This window comes from Camelina sativa, chromosome 13, assembly GCF_030686135.1.
Source record: "Camelina sativa cultivar CO46 ecotype springtype chromosome 13, ASM3068613v1".
Taxonomy (NCBI): Eukaryota; Viridiplantae; Streptophyta; class Magnoliopsida; order Brassicales; family Brassicaceae; genus Camelina; species Camelina sativa.
In genome coordinates this window covers 5,612,812-5,631,083 of record NC_141892.1, presented here as the reverse complement: position 1 = coordinate 5,631,083, position 18,272 = coordinate 5,612,812, and the positions used below count along the sequence as shown (strand labels likewise).

Here is an 18,272-nt window from a genome sequence, read left to right as displayed (position 1 = left end):
TTGAGAGCAGATCCACTTTTTTTTTCTAACTGAAGAATCAGCTCTTCTGAAGCTTATTCTTTTGGATTCTTAATCAATTTAAGGTTTGATGAAGAGGACTGCCTTAAATTTTGTATAAAATATTGAAAGCCATATTTTTCTAGATTTATAAATTTATCTTGTAGTAATTACGTATGAATGTTAAGAAATGTTAATTAGACAGTAGAAACATGCAAATATATGAAATCTTTAAAAACATAGTGTAGTTATCAACTAAGTAATGACTCTAAATAAACTAATCTATAGATATAAAGTTAGCTTTCTTCACTCCTGGTACTGTCACGTCAGCTGTCACGTCAGCCACTTCTTCTTTAATTTTGTGGGCCTTACAGATTTTAATAAGTCATTTAGTGCATGTTTTTTTTGTTAAATATAATTAATCGAAAGTTTAAATAAAAAATAATTATGTAAAATAAATTAAATGTTAAATAAGAAAACAATACTATAATTTTTCATTAGTGGTAAGAATATAGTTAAATTTTTCTATTAAACTGATCATAATTTAAAATTTCAAATATCAAAACAAGGCAACCCAAGCAACACTTTCAAAGAATCAAGGAAACACAACTAGAAATCAATTAAAATTATTTGGCAGCACTTCACAAATCCATCACCAAAGACAAAGACGCAGAGAGATGAACACACATTTAATAAACTAAAAAGATTCATATATATGAATGCCACAATCAGATAACTGTAACACAAAATTATATGAAAAAAACAACCGAGAAAACAAAAAAAACAACCCGGACTTTATAAAATTACAGCAAGATAAACAAGAAAATTAATTTTCCCCAAAACACAACTCACATCGAATCGAAAAAACCACTCAGAGGACAAAGAGGAAAAAAAATTACAACCAAGAACACAAACAACTCACAACTTAATTAGGAAACCTAAAGAAGCCAACATATTTTCATATAAACAAATTTGCAACCCAATTGACATTCACCTTTAACAAAATCAACAGGGGATAACAATTACGACAGGAATGACTAAAAAAACAATTAAGAGCATCAAAGACATAAGTTCAATCCTCAAACAGACCTCTAAATCGGAAAATTGCTCTTCTTCTATCCGTTCACGAGGACATCGGATTTTGAAAAAGAACAAATCAATTTCAATTCAATAACATATAAATAATGGCCCAATAAACCCACAAATTATAAGCCTTATAGAAAAATTGGGTTAGAATGAAACAAACAAAAATAGTCCAGAAAAGAGGAATGTAAGTTATTGATTTTATTTATTTTTCTTAATAAAATCCACAATCTTTTCACTCCAAACACTAAAACATTGACAAAAAAAAAATACTCCAACAGTTTACAAAATACATATGAAAATATTAAATAACAATCCAACCACAAAATAGAAAATAATAATAAATTAATGACAACTAACAACTACAGCAAAACAACAATTTCAACTAAACAATGTTAACTTCTAATAATAATTTTTTTTAAAAGCATTATAAACACACAAGATGATCTCAATTTTTCCTTTAAAAACAGCAAACTAAATTATACTTACTTCAAAACATATTTTTATTAAAATATCCAACAAAACAACATAAGCAACCAAAATTAAATACAAAAACAAACGTAAAGATGAATTTACAAAAACCAAAAAAAATATACACAACAAAACTCGGAATACACGTTAATCTAACTACCGCGCGTAGCGCGGATCGATTGCTAGTAATATATAATATATTTACAAATAGTATATATCAAAGTATCAACCAACGTGTCAAAGCGACAAAGTATCAACCAACCAACATGATTAATCACAAAATAATTAGACAACATATCATAATTAATCACAAAATAATTTTTATCATGTTTTCAAATAAACTTTTCTTGAATTTGTGTAAATATGCTGATTACAAAATGATTAAAATTAAACTAATATTTTTTTTTCTGCTTATGGCGTCAAAACCTCTAGGCGTATGGGTTCTCTGCGTAATCCCTTGCGAATGAACACCCAGTCGTACGGAGCTAGACGACGGACTTGTACGCAGGATGGCCATTGGCGCAGCCAATCAGAGCTAGTTCTTAATGATGGCAAAGGAGGAGACGATGACTCGATGACTCCTTGAGGGAAGTTGTGATGGCTGGAGTTCGAAAACAGTTTATAGAACGACTGGTGAGAGACCATGAGAATAAGGATAACGATGATGGTGGTTACAGTAGCGATTAGAACATCAGAGCTTCTCTGTTTATCTTTGTTCTTATTGCTTGTTGAGTTGGTGACTGATAAACAAAAAGGGCTGACTTCGTGTGTGTTGTAAACTTGTAATGCTTTTTTAAAACATCTTGTTCTTTTAAAAGAGACAGTTACCTCATTTTTTTTTTTCATACGTAGGTCCTGATTACTTATCCAATTTCAGTGCTGGATCTAAGACTCTGAATTCATGTAAAAGCCAACATGTGAAATAGTCTCTGCTCTGGCCAAAGTAATAACCAATTTGAAGAATATCAAATCAACTAGGTTCCATTCATATGCAACTGGAGCTACTACACAAATATACTGCAGATATCAGCCAACCCAACAACTATAAACACCCCCATGCCCCAACACATCAAAGAAGCACCGCTACCTTCAAAATGAAGCTCCTTTCTCAAAACTTTTTTATATACAAAACAACACTCTAATTTTGAATATGACTTATCCCACAAATAGTCTCTCTGGTCACAAGTATTATTCCCCTCACCCACATCTGTGCACACACCAACCCACCTTCACACACAAAATGAACCTCCTTGTTTTCCATAGTCACTATTCGGAACATCCCTTCTTCTTCCTCTCCTGCATCGCTTTTCCCCTTACGGTTCTTCCTAAACCGCTGGCTCATCCCGATCTCTACTTCCTTGCAAACCACGTTCCTCTTTCGCGACTTTCCCCAACTTAGTATTCCGCTTGATTCCAACATTCTCAATTCCTTGCCATGCTTCTTCCCTTTCCCTCCCTTGGTGTGTTTCATCACACTACTTCCTTCTATCACAAACCTTCGAGACAACTCGTTACGAATCACCTTCTCTGCATCACCGGTCGCGAGGTCCAGTAGCATTTCCCCTCTCCTGTTCCTAGCATTGCAGTTTGCACCACGGGCCATTAGGAATTCACACATATGTCCATGGCCTTCGATGGCCGCAAGCATGAGTGGAGTGTAGCCGTCTCCATCCGGGATGTCCAGATCGTATCCCTTTCCACTCAAAAGCTCCACCGCTTTGACGTCTCCACGCCGTGCAGCACAGTGTAGAGCATAGAACCCGCCTGCCATGTTCCTGTTGTCCTTCTCAAGAGCAAACTCGAGCATCACTTTCTCTATCACGTCACGGTTACCGTTCTTCTCAGACAGAGAGACTACTGTCTCTCCAGAGTTGTTGTATAGCTTCATATCTGCGCCTGCGTAGACTAAGACTCTGAATGCTTCAACGTGGCCATTCATGGCAGCTAGCATTGCAGCCGAAAAACCTTCCTCGTCTTGATAGTCTAGGAAAATGCCTTGAGCTTTTACAAGAGATTTTAGCGCCTCGGCATCTCCTGCTTTAGCCACGTATAGCAAAGGCGAGAATACTGAAGCGTTGCTTGAATATGGAACCACACCGAACCGTATCAGTTCAAGAAGTACTCGTTCTAATCCTAGAGACCACTTGTTTGACTCAGCGACCGAAACAACAGACTGACCAATCTTGTTCACTAAACCGAAATCAGCACCAGCAAGGACGAGCACCTTTACGCACTCTGAATGTTTGTGTTTTATAGAGATCAACAGGGCTGTGTTCCCAGCATCCTTCTTCGAGTTTATATCGCAGCCAAAGCTAACTAGTTGTTGTATGATCTCCACTGATCCATCACGTGCAGCAATATGAATCGGTCGGAGTCCAACGCCTCGTGAAGTTTTGATAGAGGTTTCTGGATCGGCGCCGCAGTTGAGGAGGACTCTGACTGCTCCCTGGTTGCCGCAGAGGACAGCATGATGGAGAAGTGTCCGACCATTGTGAGGAGCGTCCGGAGACTGAACTTTGAGCAACAAACGCAAAATGTCGCCACTTGTTTCAAAGTATTCTACAGCACACCAGGTCAAAGGGTAAGGCTCAGCCACTCCAGCTCCAATCCTGAGCTCTTCTCCAGTGTTAGTGTCCCATGACCATGCTCCAAGCTTCACCATGATATCTGTCTTGACACCAGCCTGTACATATCATTGCAAGCTTGTATGTCTTAGATACATGTTCTCTTTTTGCAAAGAACAATTTTAAAATTTTGCAGAGCCAAAAATTACCTGTAGTAAAACGCGGACGGCAGAGACTTGCCTATTGACAATGGCAGCAACAAGGGGTGTACAGTCGACATTTGTGTAAAGAGAAGGTTTTGAAGATTGAAGAAGAAGCCTATCTGTTGAATTAGCATCTACTCCGCACTGTAATGAAGCAATAAGATAGAGATGTCTTCTGTTAGATGCTATTGAACAACTCTTAAGTGATCACATTTTAAAACCATAAGATGAAAACTTACTTTAAGCAAGGTCCCTACGACGTCCACAAAACCTCTGCAACAAGCAGTGGCTAGAGCGTGAACAGCGACTTGAGGACGAATAAGATCAGTTCCCATGAGCAGCTCAGCGAACCTCGAGCGTCCATGACAGCTAGCCCCTAATAGAGCTTCCTCACAAGCAGGCTGAGAAGCACCTGCTTTGAGTAGAATCTCAAATACATCGAAATGACCTTCCCTTACAGCTACAGTTGTTGCAAATCCCCTGAAGAGCTTCTGGTTCACATCAGCTCCAATGTTCTGTGAGATGATATTACAGTAAAAGGTCAGATCACTGTTAAGATTATTAAATATACTGCAAGTTGCTAAATGACTCCACGTGGGGTGAATACAGAAATCAGAAGAAGACAACTAAAAAAGGCTGTGTATAATAGTAAGTTCTACAATAATGGGAACTAAATAATTGACATGGATCTACATGAACATGAGGGAACAACCCTGACACACAGGAGCATGGCTTGATCTCAGACATCTGATGATGACTTAAAAAGAAAGAGGGAAGTAAACGAATATAGTATCCGTCTACACTAGATGCAGCCAATGACAAATGACAACACCTAATGGAGGGGCCTCAGGTTCTGTTTCACAAACAAGCTACATGGATGTGATTATATATCAACACTTTCTTGTCGTACTAAAAGTCATAAGTTACTTTCAGGAAAACAAGAGAATCAAATCAAAAATCACTCAATTATCACTGCAAACCAAATAGTGAACCTTTGGAAACTCTTGTGTCTCAAAATATCCATCATTGACAAGCCAATTCAGATCCAAACATTATACTAGCATATTCAGTAACAGAGTAAAAATAAATCTGTGACTTCAACATAAAATTTTTTTTTTTATCATCACGTTTTTAGCATCTTGGAAGATTCCTAAACACCCCAACCAGTGAGAGATTGAAGCTAGTCAACAGGTTATGAATTTTTTTTTAAACTAGCACGGAATCCGATCCACATTTTAAAAAAAATAATAAATAATTTAAGTAAAGCTAAGTAGAGACAATAAGACAACAAGTAAGAGTAATATTCAAAAGAGTACTTGTGTTCTGCTTTAACCTGTTGGAAATAAAGTACTTGAATTCTGCTTTAGAGATTTAACAAAGTTCAATGGATGAGAAAGATCAAACTATCATCATGAAATCAAAATGAGATTAATGGAACCAGTTTTTAAGTCAAAAACAGAGAGAATAAAATAAATCAATCAGTGTCCGAAATTTGAATTTCGAAAAAGGAGGAAAAAAGTAAAGTAAGCTTCAGACAGAACATATATTTTTGGGTCTTTTAATTCAAGAGACATAAAAAGTACCACGAACGAATCACACCATTAAAAAAAAAGAAGGAAATCACGAGGAAATCAATTATTCAACGATTGCGTCAATGAAACGTAACAATAGTTTCAAATACACAAAGGTTAGTAAATCAAAACAAATATATGAAAAAGATTATTTCAAATCAAAACAAGCATGATTTAAATTTATTGCTTTAATAAAATAACAACGAAATTAATATAATTAATGACAGATAAATCCGCGTTAGGAAAAAAAAAATCATTGCAGATTTTGTTTTATCAGTTTCAAAATCTAAAAAAGCTAGAAACGTTAAGAAACGGCTAAAATAATTTACCAGTAACTTCTTGACGAGAGCTACGTTTCCGAAATTAACGGCGAGGAACAACGCCGTTACATCAGTTTTGAACTCTTCGTACTCGACTCTGACTTCACTGGGCGACTCATCCCGGAGCACGACCTCGCTCCTCCTCGTTTTTAAGCTGACGGCGCCGACGAAGTTAACGTCGAGGAGTGGATCAGAGACACAATCCGACACCGTTTTGAAATCTCCGTCGAGGATTGCGTCTAGAAGCCGCTGCGATACCTCGGCTTCGTAATCCACAGGAACGACTTGTTTGCCGGAGAAAACCGTCATCGTTATGATCCTTACGCCGCCGTAGTAAGCCGTTGACCGAAGTCCCAGGATTTGGGTTTTTGTCTCTTTGCAGACGCGACGCTCGAGAGTAGAGAGATAGAGAGAGAACTTGAAAGAAGTGAGCGCCAGGGATGGGAAGAAGAGACGAGTGTGAGAATTTATTGAAAACGCAATTTTACAGTTCCAACCACGGTTATAAAAAAATGAAGAATGGTTAAAATAGGTAAATTTAATGAGAATATGTGTGGGTCTCGCTTTGTAACCGTGGTTTTATTTTAGTAATGAACTTTTTTACCATACATAGTGCGCGTTGTGCTGACTGGTCTGTGTGCAATGGCATATAATAAATAGAAAATAATCTGAATTCTTAATAAATGACAAAAACATTAATTTTGGTAATGAATACTTTACCATTTTGTTTTCGTATTACACTAAAACCTCTACAAGTTAATAATGTTGGGGCGTGAAATTCTATTAATTTATAAAGTTTTTAATTTCTCGATAAATTAATAATTATAATTATTAATTTATAAAGAGACTTTCCTAATTTGGTAAAAAAATTTAAAAATAAAATTTAATCGTTATAATTAATATTTTTATAAAACCAATTAAAATGAAAATAACAATTATCATGTTTTGAATATAGTACTCAAAGATTTTTATACAGTAAAAATATTAAAAATGAACTCTAATAAAAATTAATGTGTATATATATATATATATATCTTTAGATAACTTTATATAATTATTAATTTATATTATTGATGGGACCATATATTTACAAAAGATTTTCAAAAAAATTATTATCTTATTATATTATTGAATTATGTCCAAAATTACACTAGTCCCAACTTGGGACCGAATAAATTTATTAATTTATAGAGATTATTAATTTAACGAGTATTAATTTATAGAGATTATATCGTAATTGATCATAAATGGGAAACATATGTAATTTTTTTAGTAATTTAATAAAAGCTCAAAATCACACATGGTATACCATGATGTAAAAGATTGCCAATATGCATACTGTTGACCTCGTTTAATCATAACTGATCTTTTGGTGCTGATATGTAAAAGAATAATTTGTTGGCCTCTTCGTGTATAATTGGTATTTTGGTTGATGACCCGAAATCACTATCATTAGTTATATATTAACATAAAAGAAGATATATATAGGAACAAGGCTAACTTTTCTTAAGGTAGGGAGTTCTTCTAAACAAAGTTCATGTCAAATTTAGGTATATATTAGTTGGGAAAGAAGACAGAAGTAGAATAAAAATATTGGAGGTAAATGGAAAGGTAGATAAGATTGTTGAAATATTGTTCGTTTTGCTAACACAGAAACTTATCACTCAGTATGAAGATTATTTATCTTGTTCACTGTCCCATACTCTTTTTGCTCACTCCTATAGCTACAATCCTACAACTCTCCCCTGCTCAATTAATCCAGCTATGTCTCTCAAACTACGTTCTTTGGTTATTATTTTATTTTCTTGGACATCTATCTACTATTTTTATATTGTTGGGAAATTGTGAATGGAGATATTTAATTTGGCCTTATGTGGTGAATGCATCGCAGTGAGAGTTTATTATATGCAACATACCAAAATAACCAATAGTGAAGGTCTTAAAAACATGCATGCACAGATCTTCACAATTATAACTCTCTGTGTTTTTTTTGTCGTGGACGATGTAACTCGAGTAGGAATACAGATCATTATCAAAAAAAAGTTAAAAACGGTGGGCGATTCCGGCTCAAGGTTTTTAGGGCCCCTGGGCAATTTATTTTTGAATGAAAGACCAAATTCTTTTTTTAACCTCTGTTATATGTTAAAAAAATATAGATTTTATTTTGATAATATATAAACATTTGATAAGATTATAAAAAATTATTTTCATCCTAGGTTGGAGTCAGTTGAGATAATTATAGAAGATAAAGAGTCTTTTTGGTTATTGACTCGTAAAAATAAATTGTTAAAAACATATTTTAATAAATTATTTTTGTGTTATAAATTTTGTTTTTGCCTATTTATCTTACATTATTTATTTTTTGTACCCATTTATCTTGCCTTATTTATTTTTTTGTGCCCCTTGATCTTACATTATTTGTCATCTTAATCTATGAATCCGGGGCGGTCGCATCCCTCGTCCTCCTATCTAAGCTGGCACTGGATTAAATGGAGGAAGAGAAACGAGCTGGAAGTGATGTAACTGAGATCTTTGAATGATACAAGAAAGATCAAAGTGTGGTAGAGAGAGTATTTGGAGAAGTCGGTGGAAAGATATATGGGAGGGAGAATAATTACAGATATAAATAGGATAGGACCATAACTTCGTAATCGTACGTACGGGAAACACGAGACTCGTCATGAGGTTGACTCTTCATCAACCATTAACAACTCACATTCGTGGAATACGTCTCTGTAGATATGACTATTTTGGTTAATTCAACATATAGTCCCATCTAATTATTTCTGAATTGACGTGTAAATTGATTAACTCCGGAAATAATTCAATATTAAAAAAAAAAAAAATAGCCAAGATATTGAAAGAGGATTTCAAAGCATATAGCTGGAATGGGGAAGTTGATATTGATAATACAAGTAGTAAAATATTACATTAAAAAACTCGATCTTAGATTAAACAATAATAACAATCAACAATCTAGTATAACAAATTTGTACCTCATGTTTTCCTATTTTTTTCTATTTGTTTTTTTTGTTGACGAAAGATGGTAGAATGGCTTATAGTATAAAACTTTGTGTTGCTTGAGTGTTTGCGAAGAAAAGATATATAGAATTTATGTTTTCCTCTGCTTACATTGGTTTAATTAATGTGAGGAAGAAAACAAAATTTCACATTAAAATAAAGACTATAGTATAGAGTCAGTACATGTTTGCTCGAATGAATGAATTAACTTCATGAGTATGAGCCCAAAAATATAATTTGGTATTTTAGGTTATTGTTTAATTAAATGAAAATGAGTTGACCTGCAAAGAACGTGATTCATCGAATCCTAGCTAGTTTGGACATTCATGTTACGGAAAGATCTCGTGATCCAGATTGCGACATGAAAATTATATGTTTGATTCCATTTAATACGTGCCTTATAAAGTATTTCATTCAATATATCGAACTTCTTTTGTTGACAGAACATGTCGTCGATCATATAAATAACGTCAAGTGAAGAGTAAAAATATTTGACTCTTTTTCTGATATAATATAAAAGTATTTTTTCATAAAGGATTTAAAGCATATAGTTTAATTACTGGTTATTACATTATAATTGCCGTTCTTATGTCGCAATGTGAATTTGAACCCGTTAGAATGCATCTTAGATATTAATTTTAGTTACATGGTCATAAAAAGTGTTAACAAAAAGAAAAAAAGTAGCAACGTTGGTTCAACTAATTTGACTACAAGGGTCAAGGGATTTTAGAAGGAGATGGCCAAAAAACATGCACAAACAAAGTAGATTAATTTGGTATAATGAAAGAAATATTAGAACATTATCAGGACCAAGAAGGAAACCGTGAGCTTGGAATCATTTCCCTTGTAATTACTAATTTGGACAAACCATGGACCACATCTCATAATACCCCTACCTTAATCTGTTAATAATCATACTTACAGAACATTTCTAAGTCTTAAAGATTTTTTTTTTTTTTTTTTTGAATAAAAGTCTTAATGATTTTATGAACAACAAATCTTACTAACTACTTAAAGGTAAACGTAAACGTGTTATTTTTTTTTTTGGTAAGTGACCGGGAGTTAACCTCCCAGCTGAAATTTATTAAGAAAACTTAAAAGAAATTACAATCGAACAACTCTAGGACACGCAGGTCTGGAAACATCGTCTCGCATCAATGTCTCAACACTCAATGGAACTCTATCAAAAGCATGAAAACCTAAAGGTAACGTAAACGCATAGTTAGCCAACCCGTCCGCAAGGCGGTTGGCCTCCCTATACACATGTGACACACGGATAATCCAGTCCCTTGTAAAATAGCCATGGCACAGACGTACCAGGAACGACAACGGATGAGAATCCCCAATCCCTGTCTTAAGGAAACCAACCACAGTCTCCGAGTCCACCTCTAGCTCCACCCTCTCCACTCGCCTCTCCCACGCGATGAACAGACCATAATAAACCCCCCACAGCTCTGCTAAAGGCGCAGAACATCTACCAATATTTAAAACAAACCCACCACACCAGTCACCGTCCGCATTCCGAAGTACCCCTCCCGCTGTTGCAGGCCCAGGATTACCACGTGACGCACCATCAATATTCAATTTATACCACCCACTCCGCGGAGGTAACCAACGTACTAATCTCTCAGTTTTCTCCAGCCTCGAACCATGACCAACCGTATGCACTCTCCCTATCTCTCGAACTGCGTCTTTGATGAACGTCACTCTATCCCGACAAAGACGGTTCTCCCCAAAAATGTTTCCACACCGCCATTTCCAGGCCCACCAAACTGTGATAGCATGGTGTTATAGTCATTCTTTTTGTTGAGTGTTAGGAAAACATGGTCATTAATTTACCTTGCACCATTCTTTTCTTACTTGTGTGTACTGCCTGTGTAAGGGCTGATAAATTGATCGAAAATTATAACTGTGGTTTTACTCAAACTCATCACATACATAATTTCTTTGAGTTTAAACTTTAACCTGTAAGTGTAAACCCAAACTCTACCAAACTTATTTAAATTTCAATTGACAAAAGAGAAAACTATAAAGTATAAATTAAACACTCAAACTCAAAGTTATATTATATATAGAATATTCAAAATTCAAAATCCTCGACCCCTTTTTTAAAAAAATATATAGAATCTTCTTCCTAATTAGTTATGATGTGAAGAAACTCTAAGCAAACAATGCCGGTGGAATGTAATCAAAAATGGAAAAAGAAAAACAATTTAGTTACTTTTTCAGTTTTGAAATTTGAAAGGGATAATAGAAGAGAGTCATACATGATTATACGTGTGAATCAAATACTAAATGATTTCGAATTCATATTAGGCGGCAGAGATTAATTATTTAATTAGTTTGCTTCGATCTTAAAGTTCCATGGCGCAAGCAAATATCATGTCTCTGATATAAATTAATCTTAAAATTTAGTCTACCTTAAAGCAAAATGACTTTTCCTTTTCAGTCTCATTCATCCCAGGCGATAATGCTCAAATCTATTAAACTGTAGATTCGAATTTTTGATATCGTATAAATGGGCCATATAATGTTCTCGTAATCTCAGCACAACTTATTTGTTTATAATTTGATTTTCCTGTTGAGTTTATTCGTTAAGTTAAAATTCAAAGATGGTACGCTCAGAAGAGCAATTATTACTTTATTAGTAGTACCTTTCTCATAATGTAATAGTAATTATGATCTTATAGAAAGAAAAAAAGTACTACTTTTCAATTTCATCGATTAAACTAACGACCACGATAACTACCAACAAACTTTTGCATTCCTTTAGTTTCCCAAATGCACATTAAAATAAAATTTAAAAAACTGCCTTATGAATAACGAATGCTTTTTGGTCGGAAATACAAAATTTGAGATAAGATCGTGAATGTTAATGTTTCTTTGTTTTGTTTTGTTTTTTTTTTTTTTTTTTTTTTTGCTAAAATCTGTGTGGATTATTTGAGGAGAGACGGGAGTTGATTGACCAAGTAATATGTTTACGTCACCAAGTATATATACACTAAAGTTTTGTTTCATACTTTTTATGTGCTGCAAATAGATGTAAAACCAACAAAGGAAAGAAACAAACAAAATTTTAGCCAATCCGGAGCATCTCCTACAGAAATAAAATGCAAATCAAGTTGAGCTAAACGAGCCAATTCATGAGCTTGAGAATTAGATGACCTACATATATATATATACATATTACATGCAAAAAAAAAAAAAAGAAAAAAAAATCTTATAGTTTTCACATGAATTCAAAAAATTTGGTAGAAAAGTTCACCCACTAGTTTGTGATGTTGAGGTTCAGACGATCTGTTTCAAAATACAAAACGTATACTGGATCTTTCTCCTATACGTTTCAACACACACCCATCTTTTATGTATTCGAGTTTCTTCTGACATCACTTCATGCATGATCCGTCGGTACTTTACTTATGAATCATGTTTTATTGGTTTGGATGTGAAGACATTAACAAAAAAAAAAAAAAAAAAAAACAGAACAAAAATCTTGTTTGGATACGAAGACATGATGAACAAGGGCCCGTTAAGAGAAATAACTGATGATAATGGGCCTGAGGAATTAAAACGGCACACTTTATTGTCGTTTTTTAATAAGCTGAAAATTTTGCCGCTGTATTTATTTATTTTCTACTAATATCCGTCGTGCTTACATATCTGGTCAGAGATTGAATTGTCTTGGGTTTATTTGCTGATAGGACAAACAATGGCCTCTGCTGCAGTAGCTGATCATGATGATACAAGTAAGAAAAAAGCTTTGGGTTTTAAGTCCAGTTATCATATTCAGCTTCGGCATTCCAGAATCGTTGAACTGTCTGTCTCTTTGCACTGAATTGTTTTGTTTGCTGATTTCTTTTGGTTATAGAATTCGAAGCGGTTTCTGGTAAAAGAGTTGCAGTAGTAGGTGCAGGTGTAAGGTGATTTCTCATAGCAAATTCATCTCCTGCATTTTGTTCTTCCTTCTCTCTCTCTCTCTCTATAATGTGCTGTGTGATTCTCCTGAATTTTCTTCTGCTTTCCGGGTTTGGGTCGGGGTTTTTTTTTTTTTTTTTTGTTTCCTGGGCTATTTGCTTTGAGTTTTATTTGTTATCAATTTCGCGTAATTCTAACCAAGTAGCTCATAGATATGTTTGTTTTTGGTCGATTTTTTTCAATGGTTTTGAAGTGGTCTTGCTGCGGCTTACAAATTGAAATCCAAGGGTTTGAATGTGACTGTGTTTGAAGCTGATGGAAGGGCTGGTGGTAAATTGAGGAGTGTTATGCATAATGGATTGATTTGGGACGAAGGAGCTAACACTATGGTAGTTTTCTTTATCATACACATCTGTTTCAGTTGGTTTTAGATTATAGTTCTTGATTCCGGTGTATTGCTGCATCACATGCAGACTGAGGCTGAGCCAGAAGTTGGGAGTTTGCTCGATGATCTTGGCCTTCGTGAGAAACAACAATTTGTGAGTGCTCTCTGTGTTATTTTTTGTTGTTGTTGATTTACTAGCTGTGTTTCTCCACCCCTTCATTTGATCATTCTCTATCGTTTCAGCCAATTTCTCAGAAAAAGAGGTATACTGTGCGGAATGGTGTACCTGTGATGGTAATCCTTACTTGGTTTCCTTGTTCTTTATTCTTCTGTCATGAAGTATTTTTCCTATCTGATTTATGATGCTCACATTGTCTCTGTTTTCATGCTAGATACCCACAAATCCCATAGCGCTGGTCACTAGTAGTGTGCTCTCTACCCAATCTAAGGTAGATCTCTCGAGATATAACTACACTGGTTATTTATAACATTGAAATGACTTGTCTTGACTCTTGATGGTCATTTGAGACATATTATTTCTACGGTGTTTAACTTTATATGGACTACTACTACCAGAAACTAAACGCTCTTTTCTACCAAGGTATTTTTATCTTATCAGTATCTCAAATCTCACTAAAAGTACTAGGCCTTTACTTGCAGTTTGAAATCTTGTTGGAACCGTTTTTATGGAAGAAAAACGAATTGTCTTCAAAATTGTCAGACGCATCTGCACTAGAAAGGTGAGTATATAACTTCTTTTTTTTTTTTTTACTCAGACCGTCAGCAATCTCAATCACATAAGATTGGAACGTCCGTTTCACTTCTCTGATGTAGTGTAAGCGGGTTCTTTCAACGCCATTTTGGACAAGAGGTTTGTTGTTGCTACCTAATCCTAAATTTGGATTAATGCATTAGAATCTCATTGTTTTTTTTCAACTTTCTTCGAATTCGCATGTGTCAACACCAATTGTGGACTATCTTTATCAATGTCAAAAATTGTCAACTTACTTTCATGTGTCTCGTTTTATGTTTGTCATTTTTAAGGTTGTCGACTATCTCATCGACCCTTTCGTAGGTGGAACAAGTGCTGCGGATCCTGATTCCCTTTCAGTGAGCAACTTTGCACTTAACATATTGGCTTCGGTTATTGCTTGATACTACTCATTTTTATAACCCTCCCTACGATTTATGATCAGATGAAGTATTCTTTTCCAGATCTCTGGAATGTAGAGAAAAGGTAATGTCTCATGTAACTATACTGTATCTAACGATTTCTTGAATATATTCCAAGATTCTTTTCTCTTTTGATAGGGTGATGCAATCATGTTTTGAGTTTGTCATTCCTTTACTAGTGTCATTTTATGCGTGGTAATATCAAACAATTTTTTGGTTCCGTGATGTGTAATATGGTAGGCAGAAAAGTTTTATGGACAAAGATAGCATTGCAAATAGCATTTCTTATTTGGGACTTGGCTACCTGGTTCTGACTTCTCTTTGCTGACTTCTCTTCAACTCTAGTTGCTAAATATATTATATTTTCTTTTCAGTTTTGGCTCTATTATAGTAGGCGCAGTCAGAACAAAATTTGCCGCTAAAGGAGGTAAAAGTGGAGAATCAAGGAGTTCTCCTGGCACAAAAAAGGGTTCGCGCGGGTCATTCTCTTTTAAGGGTGGAATGCAGGTGATGCATTCTCAATATATGCCAAAATTTTTAACCATACACATTTTTTGGTGTACGACACATGTTCTTCTTGCTCTAAACCACTTTGTTGTTGGTATGTTTCCGCTTTGGATATTGCAGATTCTTCCTGATATGTTGTGCAAAGAACTCTCACATGATGAGCTCAATTTAGACTCCAAGGTTCTCTCTTTGTCTTACGATTCTGGATCAAGACAGGAGAACTGGTCTCTAGGGTGTGTTGCTCATAATGAGACGCAGAGAAAAAACCTCCATTATGATGCTGTAATTATGACGGTTAGTAATGTTTTCCGGACGTGAGATGAAACTTGCAGAACCTCTCAACTGAAATTTTTTTAATGTATTATAGGCTCCTCTGTGTAATGTGAAGGAGATGGAGGTTATGAAAGGAGGACAGCCCTTTCAGCTCAACTTTCTCCCCGAGGTAATTGTGTCTTGTCTAATTTTCAGAAGTTTTTGCTTGAGAGTATCAGGCCTACATCTAGATTTTGTCCATCCTTTCGAGCTGTCTTATATGTTTCTACTCCATATACTGATAATGAAAATATTAATGTGAGACATCAAAGAACTTTATCACATGATTAGTTATCTCTTATATGTACTCTATCTCAACTTAATTGCATCATGATGTTGATCTTATTCATTGTTCAGATCAAGTACATGCCCCTCTCGGTTATAATCACCACATTCACAAAGGAGAAAGTAAAGAGACCTCTCGAAGGCTTCGGGGTACTCATTCCATCTAAGGAGCAAATGCATGGTTTCAAAACTCTTGGTAAGTTGTTGGTGTCCTAGGCCATAATTAAAACAAATAGTCCTAGATTTATCTTATTATAATTATCATCAATTTATTCTCTACATGTAGGTACACTCTTTTCCTCAATGATGTTTCCAGATCGTTGCCCTAGTGACCTTCATCTATATACAACTTTTATTGGTGGGAGCAGGAACCAGGAACTAGCCAAAGCTTCCACGTAAGAAATCTGACTGCTATAAAATTTTCAGAGCATTTTAACACAAACTCAACCATGTTAAGTCACTAAAATTGTGATGCACGATCGTTTTGAAGCTACGAATTATTAAGACAGTTATACCATTTTTCCGATCTTTCACCTGATTCTTACTAAATCTCTTTTCCGGTTCTATCTTTGTAGAGATGAGTTGAAACAAGTTGTGACTTCTGACCTTCAGCGACTTTTGGGGGTTGAAGGTGAACCTGAGTTTGTCAAGTATGTGGAGTTTGGAGTATTTTTCATTTTATCGTTTAGTGTATGAAAGAGGAGATTACCCTTATATATCAACAATATATGTTAATTGCAGCCATTACTACTGGAGGAAAGCATTCCCATTGTATGAAAGCAGCTATGACTCAGTCATGGAAGCAATTGACAAGATGGAGAAAGATCTACCCGGGTTCTTCTACGCAGGTTACTTCGATCAAAGTTTCAGTCTTGTAGATAGAAAGCATTAAATATATGATCCATGATGATGAATGTAGCCAGTATATGGCCTTGAGATGATTCATTGCAGTTATTTATGTATTGTGCACGGACCAATATGAACAGGTAATCATCGAGGAGGGCTATCTGTTGGGAAATCAATCGCATCAGGTTGCAAAGCAGCTGATCTTGTGATCTCATACCTGGAGTCTTGCTCAAATGATAAGCAACCAGAGGACAGCTTATGATCTGTGTCATGGTTCGTCCTTTTTTATGACTTAATTTGTAAACTTGTAAAAGGCAACAAGCCGTGGGATTAGCCAACAAACTCAGCAAAACCCAGATTCACGTAGACTCACTTATTCCAGCATAAACTATTAATGTTAATGTTTAGTCTGTATTCTTGTTGCATCACTGATCTGGCCTGTCTAAGTAGAACAACATGATAGTGTAGATTTCAGGATTGAAGAATCTTTATAAAAATATTGCTGATATTTTCTTATCTTGGAAATTTCATTTCTGTTCTCTAGTCTCTAGACAAGTTGTAGAGAAACTTGTTTGGTTTCTGGTGAAGGGGATGTTGATGTTTTGCGTGTCTTTTCTCCAAAGCCACAACCAAGAGATGGTCCCAAAAAGGTTATCAGAATGTCAGGTGTTAGTATCTGAATGTCCATGTCTGTTCGTCCCACATGCTCTACCGTTCCCATTTCATGGAGTCTTATGTTTTGTCTCATCTTTCTTCTATAAAGCGTTATCTGTCTTAACCCATTTTGTCTTGGTAAGTCTCTTATTGATACTAAAGCAGCATCAATATTAGAGCTTGCATTGTTCTATTCCTTTTGTTCTTTTTGTGGTGTGCTTAATTGAATAAGTAAATAGGAGAAAATTAAGTTCACAATGATGGGGTATTTCTATGTTTACATTAGTTTTGTCGGTACTTATGATAGTATTAAAACATCATGACTAGGTTAGGCTTATGAAATTACTAGGTCGTCGAATATTATACAGTAAATAGTAAATACCATGTAAATGTTAACGAAAGTATAGGTATTATAAGCCAAAGTTTGACATTATACAGTCACAGTCATCAGTTTATGAATACCAAATTGTTGTTAACAGTTGTTCTTAAACAAGAGTGAAGAAACATCTTACTTACTGTTGATATTTTAAGAATATTGACGCATGTGAGACGAAAAAAAAAAGGTAATTAAGATGATGGTCCGGTCTCTGAGACCTGTGGGACACCTGCAATGTGGGCCTTGAAACTTTAACAAAGCATAATCACTACCTTTGCCTGCGACGAAAATACCTACTTGCCCTTATAGACATTTAACAAAGCACAATGTAGACCAGTCTTGATAGACATTTTGGTCTCAAAACATGTGGATTTGTGTTTTAGATGGTTGATAAAGTTACCTAACTAGATATGCTATTATATGGTTGTGAATGATATCACTATTTATTAGCATATTTGTCCTTCAACGAAAGCTACTTCTACAGTTCTACCGGCACTTTTTCGTAGAGCAAAAGCTTCGCTTTGTCATGTATATATAATATATATAACCATTTGGTATATAGTAGAAGGGCAGTTTGGTGAATTAACAT

The 18,272-nt window shown here is 35.0% G+C and overlaps 2 protein-coding genes across 4 annotated transcripts; one reads left to right on the top strand and one right to left on the bottom strand.

The window, feature by feature from the left end:
* Window positions 1-2,505: 2,505 nt before the first annotated feature.
* Window positions 2,506-6,935, bottom strand: LOC104735441 (uncharacterized). The gene is made up of 4 exons (XM_010455239.3): window positions 6,219-6,935; window positions 4,558-4,833; window positions 4,325-4,462; window positions 2,506-4,234 (listed from the first exon to the last, which is right to left on the bottom strand). Exons 1-4 carry the CDS (start codon window positions 6,516-6,518, stop codon window positions 2,690-2,692), a joined length of 2,259 nt encoding a protein of 752 aa, XP_010453541.1. The 5' UTR covers window positions 6,519-6,935; the 3' UTR covers window positions 2,506-2,689.
* A 5,939-nt stretch (window positions 6,936-12,874) lies between these two features.
* LOC104735440 (protoporphyrinogen oxidase 2, chloroplastic/mitochondrial) lies at window positions 12,875-17,081 on the top strand. 3 transcript variants are annotated; one of them, XM_010455238.2, is made up of 18 exons: window positions 12,875-12,976; window positions 13,099-13,150; window positions 13,399-13,534; window positions 13,619-13,684; window positions 13,774-13,824; window positions 13,923-13,979; window positions 14,191-14,270; window positions 14,365-14,401; window positions 14,575-14,640; window positions 14,727-14,767; window positions 15,078-15,210; window positions 15,331-15,504; window positions 15,578-15,652; window positions 15,880-16,003; window positions 16,094-16,202; window positions 16,383-16,457; window positions 16,549-16,655; window positions 16,794-17,081. In XM_010455238.2, the coding sequence occupies exons 1-18, from the start codon at window positions 12,940-12,942 to the stop codon at window positions 16,913-16,915; spliced, it is 1,542 nt and encodes a 513-aa protein (XP_010453540.1). In that variant the 5' UTR covers window positions 12,875-12,939; the 3' UTR covers window positions 16,916-17,081. The 3 variants fall into 3 exon arrangements, with proteins under 3 accessions (XP_010453540.1, XP_087337313.1, XP_087337314.1); XM_087481187.1 differs by lacking the exon at window positions 14,365-14,401 and having other exon boundaries at window positions 12,881-12,976; XM_087481188.1 differs by lacking the exons at window positions 12,875-12,976; window positions 13,099-13,150; window positions 14,365-14,401 and having other exon boundaries at window positions 13,458-13,534; window positions 14,177-14,270.
* The last annotated feature ends 1,191 nt before the right edge of the window (window positions 17,082-18,272 follow it).